Source organism: Dasypus novemcinctus, chromosome 5, assembly GCF_030445035.2.
Source record: "Dasypus novemcinctus isolate mDasNov1 chromosome 5, mDasNov1.1.hap2, whole genome shotgun sequence".
Taxonomy (NCBI): Eukaryota; Metazoa; Chordata; class Mammalia; order Cingulata; family Dasypodidae; genus Dasypus; species Dasypus novemcinctus.
The window spans coordinates 121,226,851-121,243,216 of NC_080677.1; the positions used below are offsets into that span (position 1 = coordinate 121,226,851).

A 16,366-nucleotide genomic window follows, 5' to 3' on the forward strand; every position below is an offset into this window, starting at 1 on the left:
TAGAAAGGATTTGAGGGCACAGTCATTAGCTTAACCAAAGTGACCTAAAAGGGGGTGTTACTATAGAAAAATATTATGAGTGTGAATCACATAACTTGAAAAATAAATGGGAAGCTATAATAATACTTTAAAACAGTGGTTCTTAACTTTTTTGTTCCATGGACCCCTTTGCCAGTCAGGTGAAAATCACAGACCCCTAACTAAGTCCACACTATACTGTGTGTTATTTAATAAATTTGTCACACCCACACCAACATGTCCTCACAAGAATGATGTTTTTTTTTGAATTTTGAATTCAGGCTCATGGACCCCTTGTTAAGAACACCTGCTTTAAAATGTCAGTATATATATCTCATGGTGGAAACAGTTAACTCCTCAAAGATGTATTTAAGACTCACTCCCCGTTTGATGAAGATATTCCCCATTTGGAAGTGGCATATCTGAGTCATAGGACCTGTTGTTTTTATCTGTACAAATATGCAATTTAGGGATGGAATGCAAAAAAGTCTCTCTCAGAGACCTACTGTAGTCACAGTCCACTGCTATGCTCTTCTTCATGTATGGGATTCTCAGGTTTTTTATTTTGTGGAGGTGTCCCATTTTTTTCTCATTAGATAATCTATGTAGAGGTCTGGGAACATCTCACCACTGGGAACCCAACAGGCTGATATCAATGTCCCCATTCACCCCTCTAGTTGGCTGGAGGGTTGCTCCCCCAAAATATGTCCAAGTCCTCACTCCTGGAAGCTGGGAATGTGAACTTATTTGGAAAAAGGGTCTCTGCAGACACAATTTAAGTTAATGATCTATGGATGAGATCATCTTGGCTTATCTGAGAGGACTTTAAACCCAAAGGCAGGTATCTTTATAAAAGAACAGGAAGGAGATTTGACACACAGGAGAAGGCCATGTGGAGATGGGGACAGAGGGTAGAGTGATACTACCTGCCATAAGCCAAGATACACTCGCAGCCACCAGAGGCTGGAAGAAGCCAGAAAGAATTCTTTCTTAGAACATTTGGAGGGAGCGGAGCCCTGTCAAAAGACTTTTGGTCTTCAGAACTGTGAGAGAATAGCTTTCTGTTGCATTAAGCCACTGAGTTTATGGTTATTTGTTACAGCTGCCCTAGGAAATGAATACAACATGCTGGCCACAGTGAAATTTACATGGCCTTCATATTAAAGAAGTAAACAAATGAGCATCACAGATTGTGCCACAAAATGGCTCCACTGAGCACTCCTTGATGGCTAATCATTCCTGGGTGATGCCTGCTGTGATATACATGACCCTCCGTGTCCTTTTCACCTTCTTTTCTCTCCTCTGTCTTGGGATGCTGTTTGCCAGTGTCCAAGGGCTGTCACAACTCCTATTCAGGCATTCTGGGCATCTGCCTTTGATGCTTGACCTTTTCAATAGTACTTGGCTCTTCAACTCAAATAAAATCAGGGGTTTCTTTTCCCACAGTTCAATTACACCCAAAGGTTACTTTCCAGTGAGATCCTGGAAGATCTTTGAGATCCCCCAAGCTGCCAGAGAGTCATTGCTGTGACCCTGATTTTAAATGGAAATCTGAAATCTCACTCCAGCCCTGGTTCTTTGCCAGAGTTCTTGCCCTGGCTGGGCAGAGTTCCTTACAGGCTGAATACGTCGAGTAACTCTTCCCAGTTTCTCCAAGCACATGTTCTTTCTTTCAAGGTACCTAATGGGTTGCAAGGAATAGGTTTCTGGTTAGTTGATGGCTACTTGAGCTTTAGGCTGTGTCCATGAAGAAATAATTTTTAAAATGATGCTTATTGAGTGTTAACTATGTTCTAAGCACTTTTCTAAACGTTTTACATGTATAGACTCATTTAATCCTCATGAGAACCTATGAAGTAGATACAGTTATTATCATCATTATAGAAATTGAGATATAAAGAAATTAAGTATATTGTTCAACTCCCTCAGCAGTATGTGGAAGAACTCAGACTCAAATCCAGGCAGCTTGGTTCCAAACTGGTGCTTAACTACCCTCCTGCCTCGGCACAGGCTAAGTGGCAGCATGAAGATGACATCAAGTGCCTATCTTTAGCCTTGTTAGTATTCTATCATTCAACTCATCCAATAAGTCACAAGAAACTGGAAATGTGAGTCTTCTCACTGCCATGGAACTATCCACACCATACATATGCTTATATGGCCAAGTTTACACAACTATATCATGGGAACACTCATAGGCAAACATACATACACAATCACATTCCATGCAGTCACACTCACATCCACATGCAATGAGGATGTTCCAGCAAGATGGGCTTCTGATCTTTAGGGGCCTAGATCAGAGCTTCCTGTCTACAGATATCCCAAAACAACAACAACAAAAAATAAGCCTTCAAACAACAACAACAAAAAGCACACATATATGTGGAAGTTTTTTAAAAAGCTTCTTTCTAGATTTTCTGATTGGAAAATTATGGAAAGTTCATCAAAGCTGATCCTTTCTTATTTTGGGTAACTACCATTTTGCTGAAGCTCTAAAGCATATGTTTAGTCTGTCCTTTAGGCAATCCAGCATCAAGTCCCAGAATTTTTTAGCCTGCAGGCGAACAGTTCAGCAACTCATTTTCAGACACACATTCTTTAGATAGCTGGAAAGGAATTGAAAAGTCTTCCATATTCTCCATTTTACCACCTGTTAGAGCTATATGAGATTTTTTAATGGTGTTCTTCTTCAGGACCCTAATTTGCAGATGGAGGCTCAGGAGAGAGGACTAGAAAGTTCATTCCAGTATTTAGTATGATCCAGTGAGGATTAGAACCTGGCCTAGAGCTTGTTTTATTGTGCCACAACCTTGTTGAAGTTTCTCACTTTTCTTAAAACATTCATCTAAGGGGAGATAGGAAGAATGCGTTGTACATGTGGCAAGTAGGGAAAGTAGATTGTAAGCTATATGAGGGCAGGAGCCAGGATGGTGCTGTACATGGGAGTATCTCTAGTGCCTGATACAATGTCTCACACATTCTCATCAGTCATCAAATGCTGATTGAGCAAATTATGGAAGGAAGAAACCCAGATTGCCTGGCTTGGTTCCCACACTAATTTGGGGTCCTGTGGGAGGAGGATAGAGACTTTGAACTGCTACCTGGTGGTGGCATTCACCCTGACTTCTCAAAAGCATTCTTAAAAAATAAAATTTTAAAAAAAAAATTAGAGCAGTTACAGGTTTATAGAAAAATCGTATGTAGAGGTCCCATATACTGCTCCCCTCCCACGCACACAGTTTTCCCTATTAATATTATGCATTAATGTTGTACCTTTGTAAGAGTTGATAAAACATTATAATTATATTATTAACTTAGTCCATTGTTAACATTAGGGCTCACTCTTTTGTCTTCTATTCTGGTAACATAAATACAACCTAAAATCATTTTTATCCCCTTTCAAGTATACAATTCATTGGTGTTCAATACATTTACAATGTGCAATAGCACTCTTGCTCTCTAGAACCCACCACAATGTGGCCAGAGAAATGTTAAAAATGTAAACCATGTCATTGTCATTTCCCTCACTAATTTCCTTCAAAGCCTTCCTCTTCCATTTGGTATAAAGTCCAAACTCCTCACCACCAAGGCGTACCTTGCCCACCTCTGCAGCTTCCTCACTACCACTCAACCGTCAGCTCTCTGCTTCACCCTCACTGACCTCTAATGTGTCTAAAGCCGGCTTTAGGGCCTTTGTATTGACCATTCCCTCCACCAGGATCTCTCTTTTCCCCTCGATCCTTGCTTGACCTGCTCCTTTCCATTCAGGTCTCAGATAAATTGTCACTTACCGAGAAAGGTCTTACTTAGTCTGACTAATTTAAAATAGTTTCCCCCATCCCGCTCCCTTTATCTTTTCCTTTTATTTTTTTCATGGCACTTATGACTATCTGAAATTACTTTATTCATTTAGTTCATCTATTTTTCCATTTAGTTCCCAGTTCTTAAATGGTATTTGACATGGTAGGCTTTCAGTAAAACATTGTTGTGTGAATGGATGGATGGATGGATGAATGAATGAGTGAGTGAATGAATGAATGCAACCCATGGCTGCTGTCCTGCAGCACCAGCGTCAGGATGGTCCCTACTAACCGCACTCTGCCTGTCGCGTCAGTTCCGGCTCTTGCCCTACCCCCTGGCCTGGTCAGAGCGCGCAGCCTCACGTCGGAACCCGAGGGAGGAGGCAGCGGTTTCCCTTGAACTAGGGGGGGATTCTTGAGAGAGAACACAGGAAAGACTGGGCTGTGATCCGGCTCCGCCGCGGTGAGTGCGGGCGCGCCAGGGCGGGGGAATCGAGCCTTTGGCGCTGGGACGAAAAGTGAACGAGGGTTCCGGGATGCAGGGTGGAGTCTCAGGAGCCAAGCTCGGGAGGGAGCGGCCGGGACCCGGGTGGAAGGGTCCCCGGCGTCGGGACGTAGGCTTTGGAAAGCTGGGGCCGCGCTTGCTGACAGCTGCGGCTCGGCTGTAAGAAGACAGTGAAGGCCCGGCGGGCGGTGCCCGGGAGGAGGAGCGCGGCGGGGAAGGGGCTGCGCGCTGATCATCATGTGGTCTCTGTTGTCCAGCCGGACTCAGTTGTCCTGGGTGCAAGTTCCAGATCTGCCTCTACCTTGGGCGACCCTTACATGTATCGCTTTCTTCTTAGACGTCAGAGTGCTTATTTGTAAGATGGGGCGAATAGTTTCTGATCGATTTATGGGTTGATTGGTTCATTCATTCTGGCTCTTTACCAGCCTCTGATGCTAGACAGAGATGGATAAACAGAAACTGTCCTTGAGGGATTCAGTCTAGTGAGAAAACACCCACGTACAGGCCCAGGGGATTGAATACTATTAATAATTTGGGAGTTCTTTGAAAAAATGAATTGCTTTTCCAACGAGCAATGTTAATTGAACGTTTAAAATTTAGACTTCTATTGAGATTGGGGATTTAGAATTCTGTTACTTAGAAGGTATATACATTGTTAGCTACTTTTTATAATGACAACCATCCTAATAGAAAAATTTACAAAGTTCATTCACAGCGGTAGAACATTTATCAAACTAGGTAATCAGAGCAGGTGGTGGTATCCTCATTTAACTAGTTAAGAAATAGAGGTTGAGGTTAAATGACTTACCCAGATTCTTCACTACCAAAACGTGAGGATTTGAAACAACTTCTAGGTAGCCTGCATGTTTCCACATTGTTTTCATAACACATGAATCACCTGTGAGAAAAAGGTAGTTCTACTGGGTTGGGTATGGTCATTAAACAGACTTTTATTGATTCTTAGATTGTCTTCTAACTTACTGGCATTCTTCTCACTTTCTACTGTCACTTGGGGTGATTTTAGCTGCACTTGACCTCCTTTACACCTTTGATTCCCAAATCTACATCTTCACCCAGACAGTTTCTCCTAGTTTCAAACAGTTTATTTTTCAGACTTCCCCTGGACATTTCTACTTGACTCCCTCACAGTTATCTCAAACTCAGTATCTCCTAAACTGCACATATGATCTTTTACAAAATTATATTCCAAATCTAAATGATTGCAATAAGTTTCCAACCAGTTGCCCAAGCACAAAACCTGGTTTGGTTCCTCCTCTCACATCCCACAGTCAATTGATCACCAAGGGTGGCCAAATTGTTTTCTAAAGATATCCCAAATCCATCCTCTGTCTGTATTGTCTCTTCTCTCATTCAGTAGCCTAGAGACTATGGTAATAGCATCACATTTCTCTTTAGCTTTGAATTTTAGCTTCATGTCTCTCTTTAGCTTTTAATCTTAAATTCCCCTAGTCCATTTTCCGTTCTATTTTAAGTGATCATTCTACCATTTGATAAAGATCATATCACTCACTTGCTTAAATATCTTCACAAAGGTTTTTTTTGGGGGGTGGGGTGGGGAGAGGGGTCATTTTCAACATAATTTCCAAAGACTTTAGTATTGGTTAAAGGTCTTTCCTGATTCCCCGCCCCTTTCCCACTGCATCCTCATCCTTAAATTGTTTCTCAAAGTGTAGTGTGGTACTTGTTGAGTTCCATTAAAATCATGGGAGTACTTGTTAAAAATGAACACAACTAAGCCCAATTCCAGAGTAAATCAGAATCTTGGCTGGGTAATACCCTAGAATCTGCATTTTTAATAAATTCTCTTCATTTTAACAACTTCTGCACTAAAGTTAGAGAGCCCATGTTCTAGATACTCTCTCACATTTAACCAGCTCTTTATCCAAACCTGACTACCTACCTGTGTTTTCCTGAATACACCTTGTTGTGTTCTGTGCCTTTGTATGTGTCGGTCTCTTTAGCTCCTTCTTTACTTTGCTGACTCTTACTCATCCTTCAAGATTAAGTTTAAATATCACTCCCTGACCATGTACTTCCTGTAACCCCCAATCTAGTCTAGGATAGGTTCATTTTTGTAGATGCTCATGGAGCGTTGTGCTTACCCTTCAACATTAATCCCACTGTATTGTAATTGTGGCTTTTACAATTGTGAGCACTTGAGAATAGAGACTTATTATTCTCTGCTCTGGCACTTAGCACAGAGTCTAGCACAGAGGATCTTATTAAAGATCTGTTGAATGAAGAGAGTGGTTTAGAGTCAAATGGCTAGGAGTTGTTCGAGACTCAGATAGACTCAGATGGGATCCTTTATGCACTGGCCTGGACTGTGTACTAGATTTAGGAGAGGGTGGCTTCCCTGGCACTGGCCTCATGGTAGATTTTGATAAAATTAGAATCTTCAGTGAAAGTAGCTTTTTCCCCCGCTTGGCCTCTTTACCACACCCATATACAGACTTAATTTTTTGTTTATACTTTTATCTGTTTAGGAAATAATTTGATTTAGAAATTTATTTTAGAAAATTTAGGAAATGTGTTGCAATTTTAAAAAGAAAAAAGGGGAAGCGGATGTGGCTCAAGTGATTGGGCTCCTGTCTACCACATGGGAAGTCCAGGATTTGATTCCCAGGGCTTCCTGGTGAAGACAAGCTGGCCCGTGCAGAGTGCTGACCCGTGCAGGAGTACTGGCCTGTTGCAGGAGTGCTGGCCACACGGAGTGTTGGCTAATGTGGAGTGCTGGCACTTCAAGATGATGCAACAAAAAGAGACGCAGAGAAGAGACAATAAGAGATGTAGTAGATCAGGGAGCTGAGGTGGCCCAAGAGATTGAGCACGTCTCTCCTACTCCTGAATGTCCCAAGATCTGTTCCCAGTGCTGCCTAAAGAGAAGACAAGCAGACACAGAAGAACACACAGCAAATTGGACACAGAGCAGACAGTGAGCACAAAACGAGGGGAGAGAAATAAGCAGATGTTTAAAAAGAAAAGAAAAAACACCCATCATCCCACAACCAAGAGTGAATTACTTTAAATTTTTTCTTCCCTGAGATGGGTCCCTTGTCTGCCTGCTCATTGTCTACTGGCCGTGTCTGCTAGTTGTCTCTGCTCTTTTTCACCAGGAACCCTTGAGGGAGGCGGGTGCCCATCTGCTTGAACCACATCTGCTCCCTGCTCATTGAGTCTACTTGTTGCATCAGCTCATCACATCTGCTTGTTGCATCTGCTCGTCTTCTTTAGGAGGCATCGGGAACTGAACCTGAGACCTCCCGTGTGGGAGGCAGGCACCCAACTGCTTGAGCCACATCCATTTCCCCTTTTAAATTTGTTGTCTTTATGTTCATGCTTGACTATAATTGGGATAATACTAATTTCATATGGCTTTTCGTTCTGCTAATTTTACCTAATGTATTATTTTGAGTATTTTTTACAACAGTAAAAATTTTAGTGACAGCATTTTAATGGCTACATGGTTTAATCATTCAACAAATATTTAATGAATGCCTGTTATGTGCCAGATCTTCTTTTAGGCCCTGGGCATACAGCAGGGACCACAACAAAGTCCTTACTCTCCTGGAGTTTACATTCCAGTGGGGTAAGTTCATAAACAAATCAGCAAATAAATTTAGGATTTATCAGATGGTAAGTGCCATGAAGGAAAAAAACAAAGATTTATATTGTCACTGTGCCTTTTAGAAAGTTTATGCTAAATTCCCTTCCTTACATGGCTGTGATGTTCCTGTCTCATTTTATCTCGTCATCAGTGGATATGATCATTTAAGAAAATTGTTAATTTTATAGTGAATAGTGATAATTCATTGTAATTTGTATGTCTTTGATTACTCTGGAAGTTGAACATTTTTGCATAGCCACATGCATTTCCTCTTCTATGAGTTTTCTAAGCAGGTTCTCTGCTCATTTTTCTATCAGGGCCTTTTCTTCTAGTTTTCAATAAGACCTTTACATTACTATATTTGATGTTGGGTCCTTTATATAATAGACAGACATATATTGTTAACAGTGGTATAGTGAGATTGTAAGGCTGGAATCCCTTTCTTTGCCCTTTGCCCTCCTCCTCCTAATACAATGAAGAAAAAGTAAAAAAAAAAAAAAAAAAAAAAGAAGGGAAGGAAGAAAGGGAAGGAAAGTGGGTGGGTAAGAAGGTGACCTTGATGAGACAAGGAAGATGATGAGAAGAGGCCAGAGTTGATGTGGTAAGAAAGAAAAGTTAGGGAAGGAAAGAGTACTAAGAGGTTGAATGGAAGAAGGGGTAAGAGGGTCTCTATGATTAACCTGGATAATTTTTAAAATATATATATATCATTCTTTTCTTTCTTTCTTTCTTTCTCTGGCTTTACTTAGCAAATCCCTTAGAGAAGATGACTGTATTCTTTAAAACACTTCGAAATCATTGGAAGAAAACTACAGCTGGGATCTGCCTGCTGACCTGGGGAGGTCATTGGCTGTATGGAAAGCACTGGTAAAGATCTGACAACCCCTTGACCTCACCTTTATCCCCAACAACAAAACAGCCTAAAAGGCTGAAGTGAGAATCTTATTCAGTTGTATTTGTATTTATAAAACATTATGGTCGGAAAAAAAACAATGCATGTTATTAAGAACAAAACCAAAAAGCTTCTTGTTGTAGCCAGTTCTGTATGCTTGAAACTATGGAGCTGTTAACACTTATACTTCAGTGAGTATAAATTATAGTAGTGAGATTGGAAGGAAGCTATTTTTCTCCATTTTATTTATAGTGAAGAAATTGAGTCTCAACTAAGAGAGAGAAAAGTCACTTTTCAAGTTAATAGTAGAGAGAGATTGAAACTCCTGTGTGCCCTTGGGATTTTATGACCAGTTTCTGACTACATCCTCTTGATCTGCCATCACTTTCATTGCTGCGTACTTACTGAATGTACTTCCTCCAAGCCCTGCAACTTTCTTCATTACTCCATTAGTCTAGTTAATTTAAATGAGACATAGACTTTCAAACATTTTAAATAAGAAATTCAACAGTCTTAGGTTTTATCAGCATTTAGGCATGGAGGCATAAGAAAATGTCAGAACTCCTCTTCTGGGTTAACATGGTAATAAGATTTAAATAAATAGAGATGCTTTTGTATAAAAATGATATTAATTAAGGCAGCCAAATTGCAGTTGTTTGGGGATTAAGCTGCACCTTAAGTACATAGCAACACTCTGAAATTCAGGTGTCTTAATTGACTGCTTTGTTAAATAGAAAACAGAACTGTGATGCTTTTTAGGAAATTCATACTGATAGTTTTGTGAATGTTCTTATTTCACCACTGTTAGAGAGAACTTTATTAGCAGAATGGTGTCTGCTTTGCATCTGTAGGGACCACAGATCTTTTTCCTCTTCTAAGTATTCTCAAGGCTAAGCACTCAAATTTCATTAGCTAGCATTTAAAGAAAAGAGTAGACCCTAGAAGCTTAAAATTTGTAATATATTAAAAAAAAGAGTAAAGTAAATGTTTTAATAAATGGAATATGAAGCATATGATATTTGGCTTCTCTCTCTTCTAAGTACACTTGAGTCCTCAAGGAAAGACTCCTTCCTGCCAAGGTAGCAACTCAGATTTCCTTTGCAGAGGCACCTAATTAGGCCATGGCTAGCTCTATCAGGGACAGTCTCTCACTTATTGAGGATTACAACTGTTTCTACTGCTGGGTAAAGATTTGACGAATTACCCTTGTCCCCACTTCAGGAAGTCTTTAGAGATGGCATAATAATTTCTTGCCAGTGTCCTCCTGAGACTTAAAAAGTCCCGTTTGGGTCATCTGGTCTCCATCAGCTCAGCATCTTCACCTGAAAAACCTTTAACCAGAAGTCTGATAGTATCCTGGAGACCTAATTCTGCTCTGTTTCCACCCTTGACAATCACAGTTACTGCCCAAAATGTAGCCCCCTATTGTCCTATTGTTTTTCTCAAGCTTTTCTCCTGGATTCTTTGGTACCATTTAACCTCCCCTCCCCCCCCTTTTTTTTGAGGTACCGGGGGCCAGGGATTGAACCTGGGACCTCTCATATGGGAAGCAGACACTCAACTACTTGACCCACATCTGCTCCCCCCACCTTTTTTAATGTCTATATCCCAAACCTTTTCACAGACCCATCCTCACATTCTTTCTTTTACACACTCTAGTTCTTTCCCCCAGAAAATCTTATTCTTAAATCTTCTTCAATAGAAGTTCCCTGGCCTTTCAAATGGGCTGTGAGGTGGGGTTGGTACTAGCTCTCCAGCACCTATTCCAAAGCATTACTCTTGCATTCTTTATAAAAATCCCTTTTCCTTTGAAGCTTATAGTATCTGGCTACATTGTAATACCATAAATCTTCCACCTGTTTTGGATCTGGCTATAGTAGGCTCAGGCTTTGGTGCCTAGCTTATCAATGTCCTTTTCTCTTCAAGTTCTGTTCTTTTCCTCAGTGCCTGCAGTGTCCATGTGGATGACCTATCCAGCACCCTTTCCTTCTATTCCTTGGCTTCATCTGTTCCAGGGACTTCCACCATTACTCCACTCTCTTTCAACTCCACTCACTCTCACTGGTTGAATACTGAATTCACTTACCTCTTCCACTTCTGAAATAAAGAAATTTAGAATCTTAGGTCAAACTATAGCCTTCTATTATTCTAATTTTCTTATTCTCTCACTCCTGTTCTTGAATGTTATTAAGACTTCTTGTCTCTTGGCCCCAACATTTTCTTCCCTTTCTGTCACTCTTCCCTGCTTCTTCACTTTCTTCCTATCTGAGTCTTTGATCCAATACTTCATTCTTGACTCCATTTTTCACATGTCCTCCTTGGCCCTTTCAATGCTCCATTCTTCTGACAGCCAACCTTTATGAAAAATTTGTCTCTGCTTCTCCACTTCCTGGTCATGATCCTTCCTATCCAGACTGCATTAAAATTACTCTCACCAGTTTTATTCCTCATTCTTATTCACCACCCAAGCTTTTGACACAGTTGGGTGTCTTTGGAGCACTTTCTTTCCTTGGCTTCTGACTCCTAAATTCCTGTTCTTCCTCCTGTATCTCTGTCTGTCCCTTCTCCTTCCTTATCTTTTACTGCTCCCTTCTACTCAGGCATTAGTGGCATATTTCTATAGACCCTGCCCTAGGCTGTCTTTTCACTGTGTGCCCTCCTAGGTGATCTTGCCCACTCACATTGGGCAAGATCAGTTGCCAGCTGTATGTTGACAGATCCCGGGTTCATGTCTCCGTAAAGGCATCTTCTCAGCTCCAGATCTCTCTATATATTCAACTCTTGCCATGTCTACTTGAATGCTTCACAGGTGCCTCAAATTCAAGAGACTAAAAATAAAAAGCTTTCCTGCCAAACCTGCTCCTTCTCAGTAATTGGTACCATTTAGCATCCCCCCAATTTTTCCAAGTAGAAATTTAAACATAATTTTCCCTTCCTCCTCCATCTTCATTTCCCACACCCAGGCTATATATTCTAAGTGATTTTGCTTCTTATGTATTTCTTAAGTCATTCGCTTTCTTTTGTCTGTCCTCTCTGTCACCACCTTTGTCTATGTTATCATTATCTCTTACCTGGATTCTTATTAATAACCTCCTACCTGTTCTCCTTACATCTGCTTTTGCCCCTTTCTAATCTGTTTTGCATATAGTTGCCAGAGTGATCTTTTTAAAGTGCTGATTTGATTATTGACTTTCTATGCTTTTAAACTTAAGTCTAAAATTCTTACCAGCTCTCCTTGACTTGGTCTTGCATACATGTCTAGTCTTGCCTCATTTGACATTTTAACATATGGAACTTTCAGATCCTCCAAACTGACATTTTCTTTCTTTTTCAGGGTTCCTTGAGGTCTTTGTGCATGTCATTCCCTCCTCACATGCTCTCTCTTCTTCCCCAGCCAATTGTAATTTCTTCAGGTCTCAAAAGTTATTTCTTCAAGAAAGTCTTTACTGTTCACTCTAGTCTGGATTAGGCAATCTTGCATATTCTCCATAATACCATGAACTCCTCCTGTATAGTAATCATGGCTATTATAATTTTTTGTTCTCTTTGTCTTGTATATCATAAGTCTTTAATGGCAAGGGCCCTGTTTGTCTTGCTCAAAGTTGTTTCCCCAAGGCCCAGCACATTGTAGGTACTTGGCACATATTTTATTTATGAAAGAAGAAGCAAACAAGAGAACAAAGGTATGATTACTCACAGGGCACAGTCTCATTCATATTGACTGACCACTTCTGAATTCACTCACCCAGGCTCTTGAATCCTGTTGAAGAAAATTATACACTAAATCCCTAGTCAGGTTCCCTTTCATTTGCTACAAAAGTTATTTGAAATATTTGTGAATTTCTCAGTTCCCTGAATCCACCTTCACAATCCTTATTCTTAGCAGACAACCTTAACTCCCATTCTTAAAGAGAAAATAAAGGACACTGGGCAGTTACCCCAACATACACATTTATGCTCTTTCTTTCTGTTTTAGTGGATGAGGTTGCCTTCCTCCCACTCAAGGATAATCCCTCCAACTCTGATCTACATCTCATTCTTTCACCCTCTCACTGATTTTCCCTTCCCTCACTTGCATCCTTAAACTCATCTGTTTTGCTTCATTCCGTTATGTGTCAAACTCTTTCCTAGCTTAAACATGTCTTCACTTAACTGCGTATTCCCATTTATTTACTATCTCATTTCTCCTCTTCCATTTACACCATTTTTGAAAGTGAAGTTCATGCTTGCAGTCTCTCCCTTCATTTTAGAAGAAGCTTAGTAAAATTTAGTTTCTAGCCCATCATTCGATTGAATGTCCTCTTGACAAGGCCATTAATGACTTCTTAATTGTGAAAATAAATGGATACTTTATCGTCCTTATCTTACTTGACCTATCTGCTACATTTGATTCTCTTTGACCATAACCTTTCTAGTTAGCTTTAGGAAGTTGTCTTGCTCTGTTTGTCCCTTAAATGTTGGTGCTCCTGGGGTTCCATTCTCATTCCACACATTTCTTAGTTGACCACAATTACAATGGTGTTTTCTGATTATGACATATAGTTTTAGACTCAATATTTTTCTAGCCTACATCTTGCTTCTCTTGATACATATTCTATGTGAATAGTGTCTCTGGAGTTGTACAATGCATTCATCCATCAGAATATTCACTCTAATGATGTCACTCTTCTACTGAAAATCTTTAACTGGTTCTCCAATGCCTAGAGGGGAAAGGCCCTGATTCTTTGGCATGGCATAAAAGACTCAGGATCTGCTTTTGTCTTGGTTGTCCCTCACTCAGCCTTTGCATGTGTTCTTCCTTTCACCTGGAACACTTTTGCCGTTCTTCACCTGGCCAGCAACTTCAAAAAATGTGTCTCAAGACTATGTAAAGTAATGGCAGATTTGGTAGAAAAAGAGCAAAGAAAAACCAAAATGTATTAAATAATTACTCTGTACTGGTGCTGGACCATATATATGATCTCATATAATCCTCAAAAACAAGCTTGTGAGAGAATAATAATATTTGCTTATAATACCTAAGGCATCTGAGGCTCAGAGAAATTAAATAACTTTCCTGAGGATTTGGCTACGTATTGGCGGGATTGGAATTTGGACTCAGGTTACTCACACTCCAAATCCCATGTACTTTTTTTGCTGGTGACCACTTTGAAGGGCAACATTCATTTCAACATATAAGTTCTGCTGTATATGTATAAACATATATTTATATGTTATATATATATTACCTTTTGAATGAGTTTAATAGGTTTATATACCCCTGTTGCATTTTTAACTGCTCAGATGGAGTAAAACTCCTTTATTAAGTAGACAGAACACAATTTATTACCATTTAATACAGGTGAAAGATGAAAACTGACCACATTGCCCAGGGACGAGTACATTCATTTAAGAACCTGAACCTCCCTCTTCCTGATCGTACTTCATTGTCTATACTCTCTTGTAGTTATTCTCTGCCTAGATCTTTATGTTTTTGTCTGACTCCTGTTGTCTTTTTTTGCCATTACTTGTGTTCTTTCCCTTTCATTCTGCCTTTTACTGTTTTCTCCTCTTTTAGCTCCATTAACTGTTTGTAATATATAGCTGAGTATATTATTTTTTCTTTATTTTTTCTTTTTTTTTAATTGATTTTGTAAAAATATTACATTAAAAAAATATGAGGTCCCATTCAACCCTGCCACCCCCACCCCACCACTCCCCCCCCCAGCAACCCTCACTCCCATCATCATGACTCATCCATTGCACCTGGTAAGTACATCTCTGGGCATCTCTGCACCCCATGGTCAATGGTCTACATTGTGGCCCATACTCTCCCACATTCCATCCAGTGGGCCCTGGGAGGATTTACAATGTCCGGTGATTGCCCCTGAAGCACCATCCAGGGCAACTCTAAGTCCCAAAGGCGCCTCCACCTCTCATCTCTTCCTGCCATTCCCCATACCCATCAGCCACCATGTCCACTTTTCCCACTCCAGTGCCACCTTTTCTCTGTGGACCTTGGATTGGTTGTGTCCATTGCACCTCTTATTTTTTCTATAAACTGTCTATTTTGAAATAATTTCAGACTTACAGGGAATTTGCAAAAATAATACAAAACCCATACTGAGAACTGCAACATAACCTCTCTGCATACCTGGATCCACACATTTTAACATTTTGCCATATTTGCTGTTTCTATCTAACTGTCAGTCTATTAGTCCATCTGTCTGTTTTCTAAACATTTGAGAGTCTGTTGAACACATAATACCGTGTACATATCCTAAGAACAAGATAATTCACTTATGGAAAGATATCCATTTTAAATGCAGTTATCAAGTTCAAGAACTTTAACATTGGTATAAAGTGTGTATTCCAATTTTTTTATATCTCAATAATGTCCTTTGGGCCTTTTCTCTTCCATTATTAGATCCAGTCCAGGATCATATATTATATTTAATTGTTACTGTCTTTTCAGTTGCTCTTTTTTAAGGAAATTGTGGGAACACATATATATCTATATATATACAACATACACTTTCCCATGTCAGCCACTTCAAGCATACAATTCTGTGGCATAAATCACATTTACAATGTTGTACTACCCTCACCACTGTCCATTACCAGAGCTTTTCTATCACCCCAAACAGAAACCCTATACCCATTATGCTTTAATTCCCTATTATGAGACCCCCAGCCTGTACTCTCTCTCTCTACAAATTTACATATTCTAGCTGTTTTATCAAGTGGAAGCATATAATATCTATCCTGTATATCTGATTTATTTCACTCAACATAATGACTTCAAGGTCCATCTATGTAGTAGCATGTATTAGAACTTCATTCCTTATAACAGTTAAGTGATTTTCCATTATATATATATATGTATATATATATATATATATATATATATCACATGTTGTTTATCCATTCATCTGGCTATTGTGAAGAATGTTGCTGTGAACATTGGTGTACAAATATCTGTCCAGGTCCCTACTTTCAGTTCTTTTGAATATACACCTAGAAGTGAGATCGCCAGGTCATATATTAATTCTATATTCACTTTCTGAGGAACAAACTATTTTCCATAGCAGGTGCATCATTTTACATTCCTACCAATCATGTGTAAGGGTTCTTATTTTTCTGCATTCTCACCAGTACTTGTTATTTTCTGTTGTTTTTTTTTTTTAATTAAAAAAAAAGTTTTTGTAACTCATTCTAGTAAGTGTGAGGTAGTATCTCATTATGGTTTTGGTTTGCATTTCCCTAGTGGTTAATGATGTGCATCTTTCATATGCTTATTGCCATTTGTGTACCTTCTTTGGAGAAATGTCATAAGTCCTTTTTAATTGTTTTTATGTTGTTGAATTGTAGAAGTTCTTATATATTTTCTATTTTAAACACTTATCAGAGACATTGTTTCCAAATAATTTTCCCATTCTGTTGGTTATCTTTTGAGTACATTCTTTTTTCAATCACTTTATTGTGTAAATTTTTAAACAGATAATAAAGTTGATTCTAGATTTTACTGAATTTGCATTATC

General features: G+C 39.5%; 1 protein-coding gene across 4 annotated transcripts in view; it reads left to right on the top strand.

Annotated features, from left to right (window-relative positions):
- Positions 1-4,176: 4,176 nt before the first annotated feature.
- Positions 4,177-16,366, top strand: part of AGK (acylglycerol kinase) — a 105,691-nt gene continuing 93,501 nt past the window's right edge. For 2 of the 4 annotated variants that reach the window (XM_058297491.1, XM_071215316.1), the window contains exons 1-3: positions 4,226-4,284; positions 7,860-7,936; positions 8,704-8,821. In XM_058297491.1, coding sequence (XP_058153474.1) covers positions 8,721-8,821 — 101 coding nt within the window. In that variant the 5' untranslated portion in view covers positions 4,226-4,284; positions 7,860-7,936; positions 8,704-8,720. Of the gene's footprint in view, positions 4,285-7,859; positions 7,937-8,573; positions 8,822-16,366 lie in introns of those variants that run through there. The other 2 variants (XM_058297490.2, XM_071215315.1) reach the window with 2 other exon arrangements.